General features: G+C 47.7%; 1 protein-coding gene across 1 annotated transcript in view; it reads left to right on the plus strand.

The window, feature by feature from the left end:
• Positions 1-1,851: 1,851 nt before the first annotated feature.
• Positions 1,852-20,257, plus strand: part of L3MBTL1 (L3MBTL histone methyl-lysine binding protein 1) — a 39,577-nt gene continuing 21,171 nt past the window's right edge. Inside the window, exons 1-7 of the mRNA XM_079126914.1 lie at positions 1,852-3,541; positions 8,745-8,890; positions 9,077-9,303; positions 9,697-9,838; positions 10,096-10,246; positions 10,377-10,497; positions 11,119-11,200. Coding sequence (XP_078983040.1) covers positions 3,486-3,541; positions 8,745-8,890; positions 9,077-9,303; positions 9,697-9,838; positions 10,096-10,246; positions 10,377-10,497; positions 11,119-11,200 — 925 coding nt within the window. The 5' untranslated portion in view covers positions 1,852-3,485. The remainder of the gene's footprint in view (positions 3,542-8,744; positions 8,891-9,076; positions 9,304-9,696; positions 9,839-10,095; positions 10,247-10,376; positions 10,498-11,118; positions 11,201-20,257) is intronic.

Raw genomic sequence — 20,257 nt, forward strand, 5'->3', positions numbered from 1 at the left:
CTCACCAAGCTGCTGAGACTGGCCTCCAACTTGCAATCCTGTTGCCTCAGACTTCTGAGTTGCTGGGATGACAGGTGTGCACCACCACACCTAGCCATCACCTCAACTGTTTCTTTGATTCCTCTGTTCGTTCATCTATGTTTGGTCCTACATTAGGCACGACAGACCAAAGAGCACAGATCCCCAGTCTTCAGCAGTCTGTGGGTTTAAACAAGGTAATGTAACATCTTCTGTCAAGGTGGGCTCAGGAGCTAAAATTCTGGGCTTTATTTTTCCATCTCGACTTAATCTGACAAATGAAATTTATGGGAGGCCATTGTTTTGGACTGAGCTGCTGCACTAGGCCCCAGTGGAACTGACTAGGCCAAAATGGAATGATTCAGACCAAAGGTTTACACCACCAACAAAAACTAAGCTGTTTAGGTGACTTTCCAAGAAATCAAGAGATGACGACCAGTTTTTCGCCAGCATGGTGAGGAATAAAGAAGTGCCCTCTGCTTTAACCCTTACAAGGAAAGTCATCAGAAGTAACCTGTTAATCAATCTGCCTTTTTATTCACTCATATATTTATTTTGAGAGAGAAACTCTCACTAAGTTGCCCAGGCTGGCTTCAAACTTGCAATCCTCCTGCTTCAGCCCCAAGTCACTGTGATTATGGATGCATGTCACTGCACCCAGCAACACGTTTATTTAATAGTCTCCTTCAAGTTGTACTGTCATCTCAGGTTCTTGTGGGTGCTAATCTTCCTACTTACTAGTCTGCTGATGGTTAAACAAGGCAGCTTGTTTCTATGACTATTTTGTGTTTTTCTATCCTGAGCATTCTACTTGGCCCGAATCGTGGCAGTATCTTTTCTGAGCATTGCATATTTATTTCAGCAAGTGTATCACTTGCCCAGGATCAGTTTTTGTATTGCTTCCCTAGTTTGAAGATGTCTATAGCAGGAGAGTAGTACAAATTTAGAATCCCAGTCTACTTAGTGTAGACTGAGGGACTTGATTTTCCAAGGGTTTGTCTTGTCCTCTCCCCTGGGCACTGAGTATACCAGATGGAGACAAACTTCCTTTCATCCTGCCCACACCGCCCCCCCCTCCCCAGCACACTCACACATGCTGAGTTTTTCTAGAACTCTCTTCACTGAATTACAGAGTCCGGTGGGGGAAATGTCCAATCTTTATACAGGGAGGTTTAGTTCTAAGTTCCAATACCGCACGGTCCCAAGATCCTGTTTTCTGTCATTGAGTGGGTGGTAAAACCTAAGTCTCCAGCAGCTGAGTTGTTTCTACCCAGTCACAACCATCACTCAGTGATGGTTGTTGCTTCCAGAACAAGAGAGATGTCAGACCATCTCCTTGTTTCTGTTTTCCTCTTTGTTTCTGGCTCCTGAGGACTTCCCCTTGCAAGTTCAGGTGTGAATTTCCTTCCATCCTTGTGTGCTTGCTTGCTGCTTGTCTTATATTTTATGCGGGATTTTTAGGTGGTTGTGTGAGAAAGGATTCCCTACTAGTGCAGTCTGATGTCACTGAAACCAGAAGTGTTTCCACACATAAAGGGCATATCCTGATGATTTTCCTAAAAGTAAAGGACTGCCGCAATTTGTTTCTACACTTTCTTGTAGAAACAAAGCTACAGACTGCTTATAAACAACTTGTAATGCTTCTACATTCCAATACATTTTGGGTCCTTTCTTGGGTAGGGGGTTAACACGGAGAAGCAACTGGGGGCTGTCAATCTATAAAACAGAGGAGTTTGTCACTTAAAGGAAAGGTTGGACTTGCTCACTAGCTCTCTTTTTTGGTACCAGGGATTGACCTCAGGGACACTTAACCACTGAGCCACATCTCCAGTCCTATTTTGTAGGGTCTCACTGAGTTACTTAGTGCCTTGCTTTTACTGAGGCTGGCTTTGAACTCCAGATCCTCCTGCCTCAGCCTCTCGATATTACAGGCATGCGCCACTGTGCCTGGTACTCACTAGCTCTTGAAGAATGGACACCAGCAGAACACTGGTGGGACACTCAGGTCCCATAAGGCAGACCCTTCCCCAAATTACATCAACTTGGGAAGGACTTCCCATCCCTGAAGGTGCTGGATGAAGCTAGCAAGCTAGGACCTAAGACAAACAAATACTGCTAATGGGCACAAAAATATTTCAGCAACTCAGACCCAAGTTAGTTGTTTGTTTCTTGATCCCACTTGTTCAAATTTCACTTGTGTGTTTTAATCACTGTCTAAAAGATGCATTTGTTATTGAGCAGCCGTGTGTTTGTGTAGGTTCACTACTTCCTTTTTAATCCTTTGAATACCTAAAATAAACCTTTTGGAATCCAGAACAAGCACAGTCTGGGTAGAGATGAGAGAAAACCTTGTGATGGTTGTGTGCGTATTGGTGTGTATAAAGAGGCTTCCATTGTTATGGCAACCAGCATCCTTAACTGATGCAATCCTGTTCCCAATAATATGAGATGTGATTAAAAATTGACATTGCAGCAAGGCAGAACACATGTAATGCGTTGGCGTGGTAACCAGAATAGTTAAATTCTGCATAAATTTAAACCTGTTGATCAGAGCAATTTGGGGGGAATTTGCCTACAATTTATTATGAACACTTTTTTCATCTGGACTGGGAGTCAGCAGCCTAGATGTCTGACTACTGACCATGACCCAAGGTCAAATTAGACCTCAGTTTCCTCTTCTGTAAAATAGGGAATTAAATTTAAAAATCAGTGAAAGGGAAGGGGCCCTGGAGAGTTGCCCTGTTTGGTTGCCCTGTTTCTTTTGCTTGGAGTACATAAATCAGTTGATCAAAGGATACTTATTGAGCACCCACTCTGTGCTAGGTACCAGCGATTTAAAACAAAAACAAAAACAAAACCCAGTATGTTGGGTGGAGGGATGTAGTTCAATGGTAGAATGTTAGCCCAGTGTGTGAGGAGGCCTGGGTTCAATTCCTAGGTTCCATTTCCAGTAAAATACAGACAGAAAATGTGTTTTCCTTCTTCTTGGAGATTTCAGTCTCTTAAACTCTTGAATTACTCACATCTATATGAAATTATAGCTGTGATATGTATAAGACAGGTGTTTTGTTTTCCAAGAACCAATAAGATTCGACTAGAGAGATTAGGCAATAGAATCGAAGCCCAGGGGAACAGTGACTTGCTCAAGTCAACTCCAAAAGGGGAACCATTACTGAAAAGAGCCACACGCCATGAAGTAGGTGATTGTGTTTACGGGTGTTGAAATGGAAGACCAGAGGGATAAATTGATATTTTCCCAGGTCACACCATCAGTCAAATGGTAATGGGGTCATCCAAAAGCGGGAGCGGCTGACTAGTCTTCGTGCCAGGCAGGGCCAAGGTTCCTTTCCTCTAGCTGCACTTCACCTTTCCTGGGCCAGTTTCCTGACGCCCCTGGACTCCCCCTCTCCAGACGAGGGGTAGGCCTAGTGAGAAGGCTGGACCGAGCGACCTACTGCCTGGGGTGCATGCGGGGTGCAGCCTTGTCCTTCGTCACCCACCATCCAGCTCGGGGATACAGCAGGTGCGCTGTCTTGCCGGCTCGGTGGTCCCCGGCCAGCCACCCTGGGCGCCCTGGCCTGGGATGCAGGGGGTGGGGGGCAGCAGGAAGCTCGACGCGCCCGCCTGCGCAAACCGGTCCCGGGGATAAGGGGAATTGGGCCGGCGCCGCGGGGGCCTGGAAGCGAGGCGGGAGGCCGCGGGCGCCCGAAGCCCCGCCGCCCTGGCCAGACGGCTCTGCGGGCGCTCGGGCTCCGCGCTCTGCGTCCCGCAGCGAGGCGGGCCCGCCCCCTTGAGCGCGCAGGCGCCGCCGCGCCCGCTCCCACCGCAGCTCCGCGCGGGGCGGCCACCGCGGGCCCTGCAGGTGAGCACCGTGCCGGCCGGAGGGGCGGCCCCGGCGGCCCCCGCACGGCGAGCGCGGGGCTGCGCGGTCCTTCGGGCTCCCGCGGCGGGGGAGCGGGCTGGGCCGGCCGCCGGGGCCGAGCCGAGCGCGAGGCGGCTGGGCGGGGGCCGGGTGGCGGGCCGGGGGCCAGAGGAGCCCGCGGGGCGGCCGCCGCCGGGACCTGCGGGGCTGGGCGGGCGCGGCTGCGGGCGCGGCGGGAGCTTCCCGGAGCCGGAGGAGGTGTGGAAGGCGAGGCGCGGGTCTCCCCAGCAAACCGGCCATTCGGCAAACTTTCTCTTTCTTATGGTTGATTTTCGGTATTTATAACGGAAAATGGGATTTTAAAGAATTGTAGTTTTTTTTTCCTTTAATATAAAAGGAAAGAATAAAAAGATTTCCGCCATTTTGGCCTCTAAAAAAGTAACCCACGGACCGGTGACCGCCCGGCCCGCCGCTGGCTTAGTGCCCAAGGCAGGTGGCGGGTCGAGGCGGGGACCCCGGACCCGCCGTCCCGCGACCGCGCCGACGCTTCCGCCAGGGAGCGGGCGGGGGCCCCAAGTTTGCAAGCACTTCGTGCGTGGCGTGCGCGGTTTCTGCCTCTGACTCCTAGCCTCCCACCCCCAGCACCAGCCAGGGCATTTATTGGGCGTCTGTTGTTTACAAGGCCATGATGGGCAAGAAGTGGGGAAATCTTGGCAGGCAGCAAGAGACAGTATGGACACATTTATTCAATTATTTATTGAGCATCTACTATGTGCCCTGCTCTAGTCTGGGGATTTATTGGTCCTTTTAACAGATCCCTGTAAACAGACTGAGAGTCGAGGGGTTATTTTTTGTTGTTTGGGGGGGTTTTCGTTTTGTACGGGAGATTGAACCCAGGGGCACTCAACCACTGAGCCACATCCCCAAACCTTTTTTTATATTTTATTTTCAGACAAGGCCTAAGTTGCTTAGGTTCTCGCTAAGTTGCAGAGGCAGGTTTTGAATTGCCATCCTCCTGTCTCAGCCTCCCAAGCCGTTGGGAGATTTGAGTTTTCAGTGTCAGCTTAATGCCCTTGTGAAGACCGTAAGGTTGGACAGAGACAAGCTTGAATGATGAAATAGTCTCAAGGCGGCCGGGTGGTGGGGGATCTCAGTCTGTCCCAAGGGAAACCCTGGAACTGAGGTGACCCTGCAGATGCCCCAAATTAAGGCAAGGGGGTGGGGCCTTTATAACTCTTATCAAATAACCATCAGGTGGTTCTACTGGAGAAAGCCCTGGGGTGATGGAGCACCCTTGGCCCTGGGCAATCCAAGAGAACCTACAGCTGAAGGCAGAAAACTTTCTTTAGCACCCTCCAGAAGCCCAGATTCTTCTGGATCCCCTCTCACCTGGTTGCAGGTCCTCTGAGTCTTTCACTGGATGCTCTTCCTCTTCTCCACTCTAAGACACCAAGTCTCCCACTCTTCTGTTTTATTTTTTTAATTTTTTATTTTTTGGTACTGGAGATTGACTCCAGGAGTGCTTTACTACTGAGCTGCATCCTTAACCCTTCCTGTTTTTAATTTTGAAATGGTCTCGCTAAGTTGCTGAGGTTAGCCTCAAACTTGTGATCCTCCTGCCTCAATCTCCTGAGTCATTCCGTTTTAAATGACACGTATACATGATGACTTTCAAATGTGTATCTCCATCCCCAAGAGAATCTGTTATCTCTCGAATATAAACTACAGAAGAGCCCTTTGTCTTGTTTGTAGCCATATCCCCAGAGCACAAAGTTATGCTGATTGCCAAAAAGGGCACAAAACCTGAACAGAAAGTCATCTTCTCAGCCACTCCTCCTTGATAGACCTGACACGCGACAGGTTTTGAAACAGAGGGGAGTTCTTTAAGAAGTAACCATATTTGCCAGGTACGGTGGCTCATGCCTATAATCCCAGCAACTTGGGAGGCTGAGACAGGAGGATCACAAGTTTGAGACCAACCTCAGCAATTTAGCGAGGCCCTAAGCAACTTAGCAAGACCCTGTATCAAAATTAAAAAGGGCTGGAGATGTATGTCAATGGTAAAGTGCCCCTGGGTTAAATCTCCAGTACCGAAAAAAAAAAAAAGTAGCTATATTCGCTTTTAACAATTGCCAATATTTTGAATAAAAAGTTAAATTCTATTTAAAATAATTAAGAATTATACAGATACTTCAGCTGTGCAAAGCAAAATAATTGGGATTGAAACTCAGGGGGTTCTGTGTTATTTTTTAAATGGAAAACTGATCTTGATTGATTTGGATGTTTCCTTAATCAGGTTATATATCTAAACTTTGCCTACCTGAGTATATGTCTAGTTTATATGCCTCCATAATATAAAGGATGGGTTCTGTATTTTAGAAAAAGCTAGAAAAATAAATGAGTGCACGAGACTATCAAGAGAGATGGAGGGCAAGAGAGATGGTAACCACTGTAAGCTGACTTTGCAAGCAGGCAGCTTCCCTGTATTGGCCAGAAGCTGCGTAGCTTCTTGGAATTTCCATTTAAGGGGAGTGGATTGGTATTTGTTGAAGGCCTGCTGGTATCAATACTTCACCAAAACCCTTTGAGGCAGGTATCATTACCACTTCATTTTACACGAGGAAACTGAGGCTCAGAGGGAGTAAGCTACTTATTTGGAGTCATGGACATTAGGTGGAGGAGCTGAGATTCAAAGTCTGCCTTAGGCCTAGGTCCGGGATTTCTGTTAACTTCTGCACCAGAGCCATTGCTAAGTACTGCAGACAAACAAGTTGCAGTACAAACAACTCTACAATGTCGTTCGTTTGTTCCCCCCCCCCCCCGCCCCCCGCCTTCTTTCTGGTATTGGGGATTGAACTAAGGGCCTTGTGCATGTTAAGAACACGGTGTACTATTGAGCTGTTCACACCAACCTGTCTACGGTTAACAAGTTAGAATTACTGTAAGCTAACACAGGTACTTGTGTGGGGGACGGTACTGGGGATTGACACAGATACTTGTTTTTGTTTTGTGGCGCTGGGGATTGAACCAAGGCCTCATGCATGCAAGGCAGGTGCTCCACCAATGAACTACATCCCCAGCCCTCAACACAAATACTTTTTGAGCACCTACTGTGTGTCAGGTGCTATTCTAACTACTCACTCAGGATAGAGCAGTGAACAAAGAAAGATAAAGACTTTGCATTTAAGTGGGGATGACTGATCAAACAAATAAATCAAAATCACTATTAATAACAAAAATGTGAAAGAAACACAGTAATGGGAGTGGTGAGAGGTGTGCTCCTTCTTGTGCTCAGGAAAGACCTCTTTGCAGGAGCTGACTCTGAGCTGAAGCCTAGAGGATGGGGACAAACCAGCCAGTTGTGGGGCTTGGGGAATAACCTTCCAGGTGGAGGGAACAGCAATGGCAAAGCTCTGAGGCGGGAACATTAGTCCAGCAGTAGAAAGAAACCAGTCTGTCAAGGATACAGAATAAGGAAAGAATGGTGGAGGATGAGGTCAGTGGGGAAGCTGGAGGTCAGATTCAAGAGGGTAAAGCACACTTACTTTATTCTAAAGTCAACAGAGAGCCATTGAAGAATTTCACATAGGGAAATTAGTTTTATATTTTCATAGCTTTTTCTTATTGGAAAATCTCAGTCTCTCTCTTTTCGGTAGTGTTGGGGATTGAATCGAGGATCTCATGCATGCTAGGCACACACTCCACTTCTGAGCTCTACCCGCAGCCTCTTACTGGAGGACAGACCATAGGGGGCAGGAGAGGAAGCAGAGAATGAGTCAGGAGGCATTTTCAGAAGTCCAAGGAAAGCTAATGGTGCTTGGGCCTAGTATGGTGGCAATGAATAGAAGTGATCAGACACGGAAATGTGTTTCAGAGGTAGCACCAACAGGCCATTTATGCACAAAACTGTGGTGTCCAGTACATTAATCATGGCCACTCTTGCTATTTAAATTTAATTAAAATTCAGTTAAAAAAATTCATTTTCTCCATCACACAAGCTTAGTTTCAAATAGTCTCATGTGGCTAGTGACTGTAGTATTGGGTGGCATATGTGTAGAACATTTTTATCATCACGGAAAATTCTATTGGACAGTGCTGGTAAGATATCTGGGACAGTGGCCAGCACATTTTAGGAGCTGAATAAATGCTAGATATTAAATATATTATGTCATTATGTCTTTTTTTAATGTTCAACTTTTATTAAATGCCTTTACTGTCTTTGCTTTATTAAAGCAGAATCTCATGCTGACTGGGTTTTCATACACTACCCCTTTGTTCTTCTGATACATGCATTGGTTTAACAGATGTTTCAGTGCCCACTCGAGTACAGAGAGTGTGGTACGCAGGGGGCATAAAATAACAAAAGATTCCCTTTCCCGGGAAGATGAACCTGGTTAGGCAGTGAACCTGATATACACAGGCTCTGAGTCCCCAGAAGGAGAAGGGAGTGCTTCTAGTGGAGATGGAGGTGGGGTCAGGAAAGAGGAGAGTTTGGGCTTGCCTTGGGCTTTGTCATGAGAATTCTAGCCAAATAGAATCTTGACTTGAGTCATGCTTCCTGGAGTCAGTTCTGTACACAGTTTGCATAGCACCCACATCCATGCCAATATGCCCATCTTCACAGAGAATGGGGAAGTGCAGTGTCTGGCCGGATCTCTCACAGTGACCAGAGTAGACCCCGGAGCCAGGCCTGATGGTGGGCCTCTAATACTCTACTTTTCTCAGGGCTGAGGCCTTTCTCTGGAGGTTACTGGCTTGTGTGTGGTCAGCTCCTCCTCAAAGAAGCCCCTTGCCTTCTCATTTCCCTTGCTTTCTCAACAAAGGTCCCCTCTTGATCACACTGGGGACTGTGTTTGGCTTGTAGGCCTGTCAGGATGGAAGGGCATACTGAAATGGAGGTGCTGAGGACACTGAAAGGGTCTTCAACAGGGGAGGTCAGCGTGCATCTGGTGACCAGAGACAGCCCAGGTTCCGGTCCCCTCCTGCCGGCAACTGCCTTCATCATTCCAGGTAGGTCGAGTTCAGGTCTGGGGAGGCAGAACATTACCAAACCGCTAAAGTAGGTGTGGCTCCTAGGGAGAAGGTGACACCTTTCACTTTCCTACACCTGCCTTCTTTGACTTGCCTACACAAGTGGTAGAATTGAAGCAGGGCCACTAGGCCCACCTGTGTATCTATCTCTGCATTCGTTCGCAGCCAGCTCGGCCACCCTTGGCCTGCCCAGCAGTGCCTTGGATGTGTCCTGCTTCCCAGGGGAGCCGATCCATGTAGGCGCCCTGGAGCGGGTGGTCGGCAATGAACCAGTTACAGCCACCGTTCTGCCGCAGCTAAGCGCCGGGCCAGCGGCCAGTACTAGCACCAGCACGGTGCAGCTGCTAGAGTGGACAGAAGCTGTGGCTCCGCCCCCTGGGAGTGGCCTGCGGGTCAGTGCCTGTGGGAATTGGCTAGCCCCTTGAGTGGCCGCTGTGGGGCGGGGCTTGTTGGCCAGGAGGCGGGGCTTGAGATGGAAATGGGGAGGTGGACTGAGATGATGGATCCTGCCAGATGGGGCCTTGAATGGGGGGCTTTCGGGGTGTGGCTTGGGTCGAAACCCTCCTGGCCTCGGAGGCCGTGGGGGCGTGGCTGGGAGTGAGGCACCCTGGGACTGGTCCTGCAGGTGCAGGGGGCGTGGCCCAGGAGACAGGGGGCGGGGCCTCGAGGCCTAGTCGGGGGGCTGGCCAGCATGAGGCCGTGAGAAGGGTGCCCACCGCCCTCCGCCCTGCAGTGGGCCGAGGCCCGGGTGGGCTTCGCCGTCCTCACACTTTCCCGTGCTCCAGTTCCGGATAAGCGAGTACGCGCCGCTAAACATGGTGGGAGTGGAGCGACCACGGAGTCCCGAGCTGCGGCAGGAGGGCGTGGCTGAACATGAAGATGGCGGGGCCCCGGAGGGAGGTGGCGATGCGGGCACCCAACAGCCCGGTAGGAGCCCGCGCCCCGGGCCCTGAGCTGGGGCACCGCGCGGTGTGGGGTGCGGCCTGAGCTCCTGAGGAGCATCAGCCGGGGGCGTGGCCCCGCGGTTCCTGCAGGTGCGCCCCGGGGTGGGTCCTGCGTGGAGAAGGCTGGGGGGCTGTCCAGTGCGGAGGTGGGACCAAGGGGAGGCAGGGCCCGAGGACCGTGGGCGGAGCCTGAGCGTGACTGTGAAGGGGTGGGAGGCCTAAGGCCCATTGGCCCCACAGGGGCCCTCCCCCAGGACCCTCCAGAGGAGCCCTCTCAGGACCCCCCAGAGGATGATAGCGCCTGTCGGTGCCAGGCGTGCGGTCCTCCGCAAGGCGCCGGTCCAGATCTTGGTTCCTCCAATGCCAGCTGCCCTCAGCTGTTCCAGGAGCGGTAAGGGAGTAGGGGTCGCAGCTTACTTGCTCTGTCTTCCGCTCCCAAAGCCCCATTTCTGTTCAGGTGTAGGTGGGGGCTGGGTGGTGCAGGGCAGATGGTTCTTTCGCTGAGGCTGCTCTTCCCTCAGGTCAGTCATAGTGGAGAATTCCTCAGGCTGTGCCAGTGCTTCTGAACTCCTCAAACCCATGAAGAAGAGAAAGCGCAGGGAATACCAGAGCCCATCAGAGGAGTCGGAGCCAGAGGCCATGGTAGGAAGAGGGCAGTGGGAGGGAAGAGGGAGGCTAGAGCCGATGCCTCAATTCCTGCGTTTTCATCAGTCCAAGAGATGGGGCTAGGCCAGAGAAGACACCCATAATGACTTGTCATAATTTGGAACTCATCTTGAGTACCTGGTTGGAGGGAAATAAATAAATCACTCTGTTTCCTGGAGTGCCCATCTCAGTCTATTATTAGGATTAAGACACATTCTTGTGAAGTGGTACCCAAGGTGGATGTCTAGGAGGTGGGAAACTCCATCGCTGGAGGCCATGAACCAGGCCCAAATCAGGAAACACAGGGCTCTAGCTGCATAAGTGGGAAGAGACAGAGCATGAAAATTCTACTGAGCAGGTAAAATCAGCATAGGGCACTTGACCATGTACTCAGTTTCCCCACCTAGGAATGAGAACCCAGCCAGGCAGTGCAGCAAGGGTGTGTGCCCAAGTAGCAGCAGGTTGTCTGCTGCCACTGTGTTCCTGCTGGTGACCTAGAATAAATTCTGCCTGTTTGGAGCAGAACACATGTGGCCAGAGTCAGACAGGGGCCAGGATCAGAGATCGGGCCTTGGATTTATGAGGACAGGAAGCTGGGATCAGGCTTTCCTTCTCTAGGAGAAGCAAGAAGGAAAGGATCCAGAGGGACAGCCCACTACCAGTACTGCAGAGAGCGAGGAGTGGAGCAGCAGCCAACCTGGTATGGGGGCCTGTGTGTATATATTTGTGTGAGGTGTGTACATGCCTGTTGGATGTGTGAGGCTGGGAGTGTGGGTCATGGTTGTGATGGTAGGTTTTACATAACGAGATGAGCATGGGTTAGTGTATGTGAAAGAAAGAGACTGCTTCTGGCTTATGTGTTAGTATATGTGTGTTCTTGGTGGTTATATTATATGTTTGTTTATCCTTTATTATTCAGTTGAGAGTAGGCCCCACAGCCAGGGATGTCGTAGCTCAATATCTGAAGACTTGAGCAGCCTCTATTGGCACCAGATGGCATTGCTGGTCATTGGTCTGACTTGCCCTTTTCTGGCCCTTTGAATCTAAACAAAATGGAGCAGAGATCATTCCTAGTCGGCTCCAGCCCTGAGGCCTTCTCTGTTACAATCTCAGTATTCCCAGGTGACAACTGTCAACTGGAACTAAGTACCATGTATCACACTTGTCATCACCTAGATTCTGGATAGCAATTTGTTTAATGTTTATCTTCCTCCCTGAAACTTAGACTCCATCAACAGGGAACAAATAAACAAAATTGTTTTATGGATCATTATATCTCAGTTGCTTAGCCTAGAACCTGGTACAGAGTAGGTTCTCAGTGAATACTTTGTTCAATAGATGGATGGATGATTTGGATGACTCCTTATGAACCGTATAGTTCAGTTACATGAGTCACTGACTCTCCCCCACCAACACACACACACACACACAGAAAGAACTAGAAGGATGAGGTCAGTTCTTAGTGCATCATCAGCCTCCATTAGCCCAAGGAGCCCAGTCTGTGTCCAGGACTCAGAACTTGATAGTACCTTTCCCACTTCTGCCCATCACAGCCAGTCAAGTTTTTACTACTGTCACAGGCAGTCACATCAGAAATCAAAGGCTTAGCTCTCTTTGGTGTATGGCTTATGCAAAAGGAAGAGACAGTGGCTCACTACTCCTGGCCCAACTGCCCTGTCTTACTAAGGGAAATAAATTCATGAGTCAACATTCTTTTTTTTAGCAGGGCCCCATGAGCTGGTACAGAATTATTATTATTTTTTCTGATGCTGGAGATTGAACCCAGGGCTTCAGGCTTGCCAGGGAAGCACTCAACCAGTGAACTACACCCCAGTTCGAATTATCTTTGATTCATGCCACTCACCATCTCGACTGTGAACATTAGTGCAACATTTGTTGCTGAGTATTTTTCCCCGTGCCTTTCTTCTTTTTTTTTTTCAAGAAAAAAAAAATCTCAGCAGACGGAAGTTTGCATTTATGACTAAAATGTTTTCCACTCGTTTTCTGAGTCTTCTGACAGAAGGATCTGGGGGTAGGGATGGGGAAGCGGGACTGCCTGAGTTTTCTGTGTGTGTAGAGAATCGTTTTATCTGTCCCCTCTTTGGCAGCGCGATGGCCAGCTGTTGGAGTCCTGGTCCAGAGACCTGACACAGCTAGTGCTGGTGGAGTTCTCCAGGAGTTGGGAACGTGTGACTCACACGTTTGGGCCTTCTTTCTCATATATTTCCTTCACCTTTTCAACTGCCATTTTGTGTGAATGGTCATTTTCTGACACACCGCGGTGAAAGTCCTCGAAACTTATCTAGCCTTGAATAGGTATTCTGACCATTTTAACAGTTCCTGACATTTTCATGCCAGGTCTTGTTCTGCACACAGCGGATCAAGTGTCTGTAGTGACATTCTCCAGGATCAGCTCCTCACAGCCTTTTCAGATCTAGAGCTTCCTAGGCGGCTTCCTTATAGTTACTCTAGGCAAATGTAACTGCGTTATTTCTGTAACGTTAATTCTTTATATACTCCGGATATAAGTCAAATGTCAGAAATATATTCACAAATAGTTCCTCTAGGTTTGTCTTACTTTTCTAAATGATGTCCCAGGATGTCCCAGGCCTATCCCTGGAAACCATCCTGCCTTCCTAGATCTCTGAATGAGAGGAGCAGCCTTAAAATTTTCCTGAAATGATATTGCAGTTATCCCGTTGTTTTGATGAATAGAACCTGGCTTCCTTTTAGCCACATCAATCTTTTAGCAAACTCCCTTGGCCACACCTTTGGTTTGTTCCACTAAATATGCCTTTTTCTCTAAATGACGTGTTTTGAGGAACAAAGTTTTCAGTTTGATGATTGTTCTAGTCAACTTTTTCACCACTACGACCAAAAGATTGACAAGAACAATTTTAGAGGAGCACAAGTTTATTTGACTGTCGTGATTTCATAGGCCTCAGTCCATAGATGACCAACTGCATTGCTCTGGGTCCAAGGCGAGGCTGAGCATCATGGCGGAAGTATGTGAAGGAGGAAAGCAACCCAGGACTTGGCAATCAAGAAACAATGAGAACTCTGTTCATCAGGGACAAAACAGAACCCCAAAGGCACCCCTCCAGTGACCTACCTCCTCCAGCCACACCTTACCTGCCTACATTATCTTTCAGTTAATCCATATCAATGGATTAAGGCTCTCATAACGTAACCATTTCTTGCATTTTCTCACACATGCCTCCTATCTAAACCATAGCAATGATGTCCAATTATCAATTTTTTAAGTTGTTAGTGCTTTATGCATCAGTTTTTATACGGTACAGATTTCTTTGACAGCTTTATTGAGATACATTTCTCATAATTCATCCATTTGAATTATGAAATGAAATTCATCCATTTGAAGTGTACAATTTTTTGTGTGTCTTCACAGAGTCATGTAATGATCAGCACATCAATGTTAAAGCATTTTCAGTACCCCCCAAAGAAACTCTGTACCCTCCCAAGCTTGGATTAGCTGTTGCCAACTATCAGTATGCTTCCTGTATAAATAGATTTGCCTATATTGGACATTCATCTGAATGGAATTGTACATGTGGTCCTTTGTGACTGGTTTAATTCACTTCAGCACATTGTTTCCAAGTTTAGTCATGTTTTAGTGATACAGGTCTTGGAAATCAGGATTGGGTCCTGGTTCCCCAGTGTTGAAGATTAAACACTCAAGAAATGCTGAGGCAAGCCTCAAAAGCATTTTTTTTTTTTTTTTTTTTAAGAAAGAAATGGAGCAGAGGTAGCAGTCTTGTTTGGAGAGAAGTCAGGGCCCAGAACTGGGTGCTCTTGGGAGGAGGAGTGTCTTGCCTTTTTTTTTTTTTTTTTTTTTTTTTCCTTAATATATATATTTTTTAGTTGTAGGTGGACACAATACCTTTATTCTTAGGTGGTTTATAGACCCCCAGAATCCCCAGATCTGAATCTCCTCACCTTCTCTTTCTTTTGCACATAGGTGCCAAAGGGCAGGAAGGAGCTGCCAGGGCTAGTCATTAGCAACTACTTGTTTTGGGAAGGGTGATCCCTCACCCCCAGGTGTTGGCAACCCATTTCCTTTTCTTTGATGATCAGCCCTGTCTTTCTGACCCAATCATTTACTATCTAGGCTGACTGCCTGACCTTCACCCCTGTCTCATTAGCATGCATCTGAACTTTATTCCTTCTTATCTAATAACATTCCATTGTATGTATCATACTTTATCAATTAATGGATATATAGGTTGCTTCTGCTTTGGGGCTATTCTGAATAATGCCAATTATTAATTTCAATTATGTACAAGTTTTTGCATTGGCATGTTTTCATTTTTCTTGGGCGTATACCTGGGAGTGGAATTGTTTGTTCCTGTAATAATTTATATTTAGTCTTTTAAGGATTTGCCAGACCTTTTCTTTTCTTTTTTTGCTGTTTGCTGTTGTTACGGGGGATTTAACCTAAGGGCACTTTACCTCTGAGTTACATTCCCAGCCCTTTTGATTTTTATTTTGAGACAGGGTCTCAATAAGTTGCTGAGGCTGGCTTCAAACTTGTGGTCCTCCTTTCTCAGTCTCCCAAGTTGCTGGGATTATAGGTGTATGCTACCAGGCCAGGCTAGACTGTTTTTCAAAATGACTGCATCATTTTACATTCCCACCAGCAGTATATGAGGAGTCCAGTTCATCCATATCCTCACTAGTGCTTGATCTCTTTCCCTTTCTCTCTTTTTTAATCTTAGCCACTCTAGTGGTTTTGATTTGTAATTTCCTGATGGCTAATGACGTGTTGAACATCTTTCTATGGTATTATTGGCTGTTTATATATTTTCTTTGGAGAAATGTGCAATCCTTGCCAATTTTTTAATTGGGTATAAGAAACAGATTTTATATTGAAATTCAAGAGTGCCATATGGAATTGGGGAACTAGTCAAGAATATGAGTGTATAATTCAGTACAGGACATCACTGAATATGTCACTTACAGAAACTCTTCTTTATTCTTTTCTTTTTTGGTACTGGGGATTAAACCCAGGGGCACTTTGCCACTGAGTTATATCCCTAGGCCCTTTTTATTTTTTTGTTTTGGGACAGGGTCTTGCTACATTGCTTAGGGTCTCGCTAAATTGCTGAGACTGGCTTTGAACTTTCAGTCTTCTTGCCTCAGCCTCTTGAGTCACTGGGATTAGAGGCATGTACCGCCATGCCCCATTTACAGAAACACTTTATTATCTGAGGTCCCTAATCTGAATTTACACACAAAAATCTGTGATTTGTTCATTTATCTAAGAAGATAGTTTGGCTTTCATTAGATTTTCAAAAGGGTCCTATGATAACAGCACTAATCCATTTCTGAGGGCAGAGCCCTCTTGACCTAGTAGCTCTTACAGGTCCTCCCACAGTACCATAACCATGGCAATACATCGCAGCACGAGTTCTGGGGGGGATATTCAAGCCACAGGCTTCCACCCCTGTCCTTCCCAGACTCATGCCTTCTGACAGAGTACATTCATTCCATCTCAATAGCTGCCAGACTTCTAATTCATTTCAGCATCAACTTGAAAGTCCAAAGTCTCACCTAAATTAGATGTAAGTGCAACTCAAGGGACGAATTCATCCTGAGGCAGTTTCCCTCCAGCCAAGAGCCTGTTTCATCAAAGTTGTCTGCTTCCAAGATGCAACAGTGGTATAGGTGTAAGATAAACATTCCCATTCCTAAAAGGGGAAAGAGGAAAGAAAAAGTAGTAACTGTACCCATTAATTAACTCTACCCATTAACTATAACCATAATTCCAAATCTAACAGGAAAAACAACACTAAACCTTAAAGATGTGAGGCGCCGTGGCACATGCCTGTAATCTCAGCAGCTTGGGAGGCTGAGGCAGGAGGATCGCAAGTTCAAAGCAGCCTCAGCAATGGTGAGGTGCTAAGCAACTCATTAAGACCCCGTCTCTAAATAAAATGCAAATAGGACTGGGGATGGCTCAGTGATCGAGTGCCCCTGGGTTCAACTCCCAAACAAACAAACAAATAAATAAAGATATTGTGTTTAACTACAGCTGAAAGTATTTTTAAGTACTTTAATCATGAGGGCTGGGGCTGGGGCTTAGAGGCAGAGCACTTGCCTAGCACATGTGAGGCTTCGGGTTTAATCCTTAGCACCACATACAAAAACAAACAAATAAAATAAAGGCATGCTGTCCATGTACAACTACAATTTTTTTTTTTTTTAATCAAGCATGAGAGTCGGAGGGGACGATCAAACCACAGCAAGGTCCATTTATGCTCCCTAGAAACTAGGCAGCCCTTCTGGCTGTCACAAGGTAGACAAGAGACCGTAGGATTCTGAAGCCCTGCCTGTTTAGTTTGGTGTTGGCAGGCATAGAGCCCTAAGAGGCACATGGTAAATACAAGTACCAGGAATGAACTTCCAGTATCTTTTTTCTCCTTTGGTGCTGGGAATTGAACCCAGGGCCTTACACAGACAGAACATGTGTTCTATTCCTGAGCTACAACATCAGAGCACTTTAACTGTCTTAAAGTAAACTGATTCTGGGTTGGGGATGTAGCTCAGTAGTAGAGTACTTGCCGAGCAAGGCCCCAGCACTGAGAAAATAAACAAAAACAGGAACTGATTCTGAATTGGCTAACTATGTTCTGTAAGAGGTGGTAAACACAAAGGTATGTCTGTAACATTTTAAACGACAAGATGGTCTGTAGTGGTACCCTGATGACTGTGTAATTTTCTGTCCTAAAACTTTGGCATCCTGTTCTTCGCTTTATATTTTCTCTCTCTCCTGTAGATGTTGCCTACTGTGTATCAGGCACTGGGTTAGATGCTAGGGCTCAGAGTGAGGAAAGCAATATCCGCACTTACAGAGCTTGCAGACAAGATGCAGAAATGGGCCTATAAACCCATTTATAGTAATATAGTGTATAACAGTATAAGTGTTGTGTTTGAAGTACGTAAATACAAGGAACTGTCACAGAATGGACTCTGCCTCATGCAGTAAAGGAAGGCTGCATGGGACAGTTGGGTTTCATCTGCCTACCTGCCCACCCACCCACCCACCCACCCATTTTTCCAGTCACTTAGTAAACATTTTTTGAGCATCTATCTGTGTAAAGCTTTGAACTGGGTGCTGGAGCTCTCAAAGTGGGAGAAAATGACAGGAGGATGGGTTGACAAAGTGGGGACAGGATCTTTACAGCAGAGGATTGGCCTGTGCAGGGCACAGGGCACAGGGGCATGGAGGCACATGGTGAATCTGAAGCAAATGGAGTGGCTAGTTCCCTCAGGGTTTTGTGGGCTTGGAAAGATATTTGAATTTATTTCGTTGTTGTGTTGGCTGGGAAGGAGAAGCTGTTGTGGAATTTAAACAAGTTTTTATTATTTTAGAGATACTCTGGCAGTGGAGAAGGTCTAAGGCAGCGAGGTCAGATAAGAGGCTTGTGAACTAGGTTCAAAGCAAGGAAGCAAACGTGCAGAGTTGGAGATAAAAAGAGCCATCCAGGTTCTTGGCCTGTGTGACACAGCGAGTGGGTGGTGGTGCCATGGACTAGGATGAAGAATACCAAAGGACCCACAGATATTGGCACGGAAGTTACAGGTCTGGTTCTGGCCAGCTGGGCTTGCCAAAGAACGTGCTAACCAGGAGCACCTAGGTGAAGGACGCAGGGGTAAGCAAGGGAGCCTTTTGGAAGCAGAGTGTGCGTGTTGCAGCCAGCCTGCATGGTGCCTTGTACAAAGCATAGAAAGGCGCCTTTCTGAGCCGCCCAGTTAGAAAAGGGCACCTTTCTTCTCTGTAGACCCAGCCACATGACTTGACGAGAAGTCCAGGCTGGACTTCAGTCCCCATCCTCCGCTTGCTTGGGCATCTGTAGACAGTGTGCAGATTGCACAGCCATACACAGAAGTTTGAGATTGATTTGGTCTTGGGGATGTGCCTAAAGACTCAGCCCATTTCTCACCAATGGAAAAAGAATGAAGGAAACTGGAGGAAGTTGGGGGCTTGCCCAGGGGAGGAATCCAGATGTTACAGAAGGGTTTAGCGGGCAGACCTCTTTCCAGTGGATCTTGCCCAGGGGAGGAATCCAGATGTTACAGAAGGGTTTAGCTGTCAGACCTCTTTCCAGTGGATCTTGCCCAGAGGAGGAATCCAGATGTTACAGAAGGGTTTAGCAGGCAGACCTCTTTCCAGTGGATCTTTCCCAGGGGAGGAATCCAGATGTTACAGAAGGGTTTAGCGGGCAGACCTCTTTCCAGTGGATCTTGCCCAGGGGAGGAATCCAGATGTTACAGAAGGGTTTAGCGGTCAGACCTCTTTCCAGTGGATCTTTCCCAGGGGAGGAATCCAGATGTTACAGAAGGGTTTAGCGGGCAGACCTCTTTCCAGTGGATCTTGCCCAGAGGAGGAATCCAGATGTTACAGAAGGGTTTAGCAGGCAGACCTCTTTCCAGTGGATCTTTCCCAGGGGAGGAATCCAGATGTTACAGAAGGGTTTAGCGGGCAGACCTCTTTCCAGTGGATCTTGCCCAGGGGAGGAATCCAGATGTTACAGAAGGGTTTAGCGGTCAGACCTCTTTCCAGTGGATCTTTCCCAGGGGAGGAATCCAGATGTTACAGAAGGGTTTAGCAGGCAGACCTCTTTCCAGTGGATCTTGCCCAGAGGAGGAATCCAGATGTTACAGAAGGGTTTAGCAGGCAGACCTCTTTCCAGTGGATCTTGCCCAGAGGAGGAATCCAGATGTTACAGAAGGGTTTAGCAGGCAGACCTCTTTCCAGTGGATCTTGCCCAGGGGAGGAATCCAGATGTTACAGAAGGGTTTAGCGGGCAGACCTCTTTCCAGTGGATCTCGCCCAGGGGAGGAATCCAGATGTTACAGAAGGGTTTAGCGGGCAGACCTCTTTCCAGTGGATCTTTCCCAGGGGAGGAATCCAGATGTTACAGAAGGGTTTAGCGGGCAGACCTCTTTCCAGTGGATCTTGCCCAGGGGAGGAATCCAGATGTTACAGAAGGGTTTAGCGGGCAGACCTCTTTCCAGTGGATCTTTCCCAGGGGAGGAATCCAGATGTTACAGAAGGGTTTAGCAGGCAGACCTCTTTCCAGTGGATCTTGCCCAGAGGAGGAATCCAGATGTTACAGAAGGGTTTAGCAGGCAGACCTCTTTCCAGTGGATCTTTCCCAGAGGAGGAATCCAGATGTTACAGAAGGGTTTAGCGGGCAGACCTCTTTCCAGTGGATCTTGCCCAGGGGAGGAATCCAGATGTTACAGAAGGGTTTAGCGGGCAGACCTCTTTCCAGTGGATCTTGCCCAGGGGAGGAATCCAGATGTTACAGAAGGGTTTAGCGGTCAGACCTCTTTCCAGTGGATCTTGCCCAGAGGAGGAATCCAGATGTTACAGAAGGGTTTAGCAGGCAGACCTCTTTCCAGTGGATCTTGCCCAGAGGAGGAATCCAGATGTTACAAAAGGGTTTAGCAGGCAGACCTCTTTCCAGTGGATCTTGCCCAGAGGAGGAATCCAGATGTTACAGAAGGGTTTAGCAGGCAGACCTCTTTCCAGTGGATCTTGCCCAGGGGAGGAATCCAGATGTTACAGAAGGGTTTAGCGGGCAGACCTCTTTCCAGTGGATCTCGCCCAGGGGAGGAATCCAGATGTTACAGAAGGGTTTAGCGGGCAGACCTCTTTCCAGTGGATCTTTCCCAGGGGAGGAATCCAGATGTTACAGAAGGGTTTAGCGGGCAGACCTCTTTCCAGTGG

Source organism: Sciurus vulgaris, assembly GCF_902686455.1.
Source record: "Sciurus vulgaris genome assembly, chromosome: 2".
NCBI classification, from domain to species: domain Eukaryota; kingdom Metazoa; phylum Chordata; class Mammalia; order Rodentia; family Sciuridae; genus Sciurus; species Sciurus vulgaris.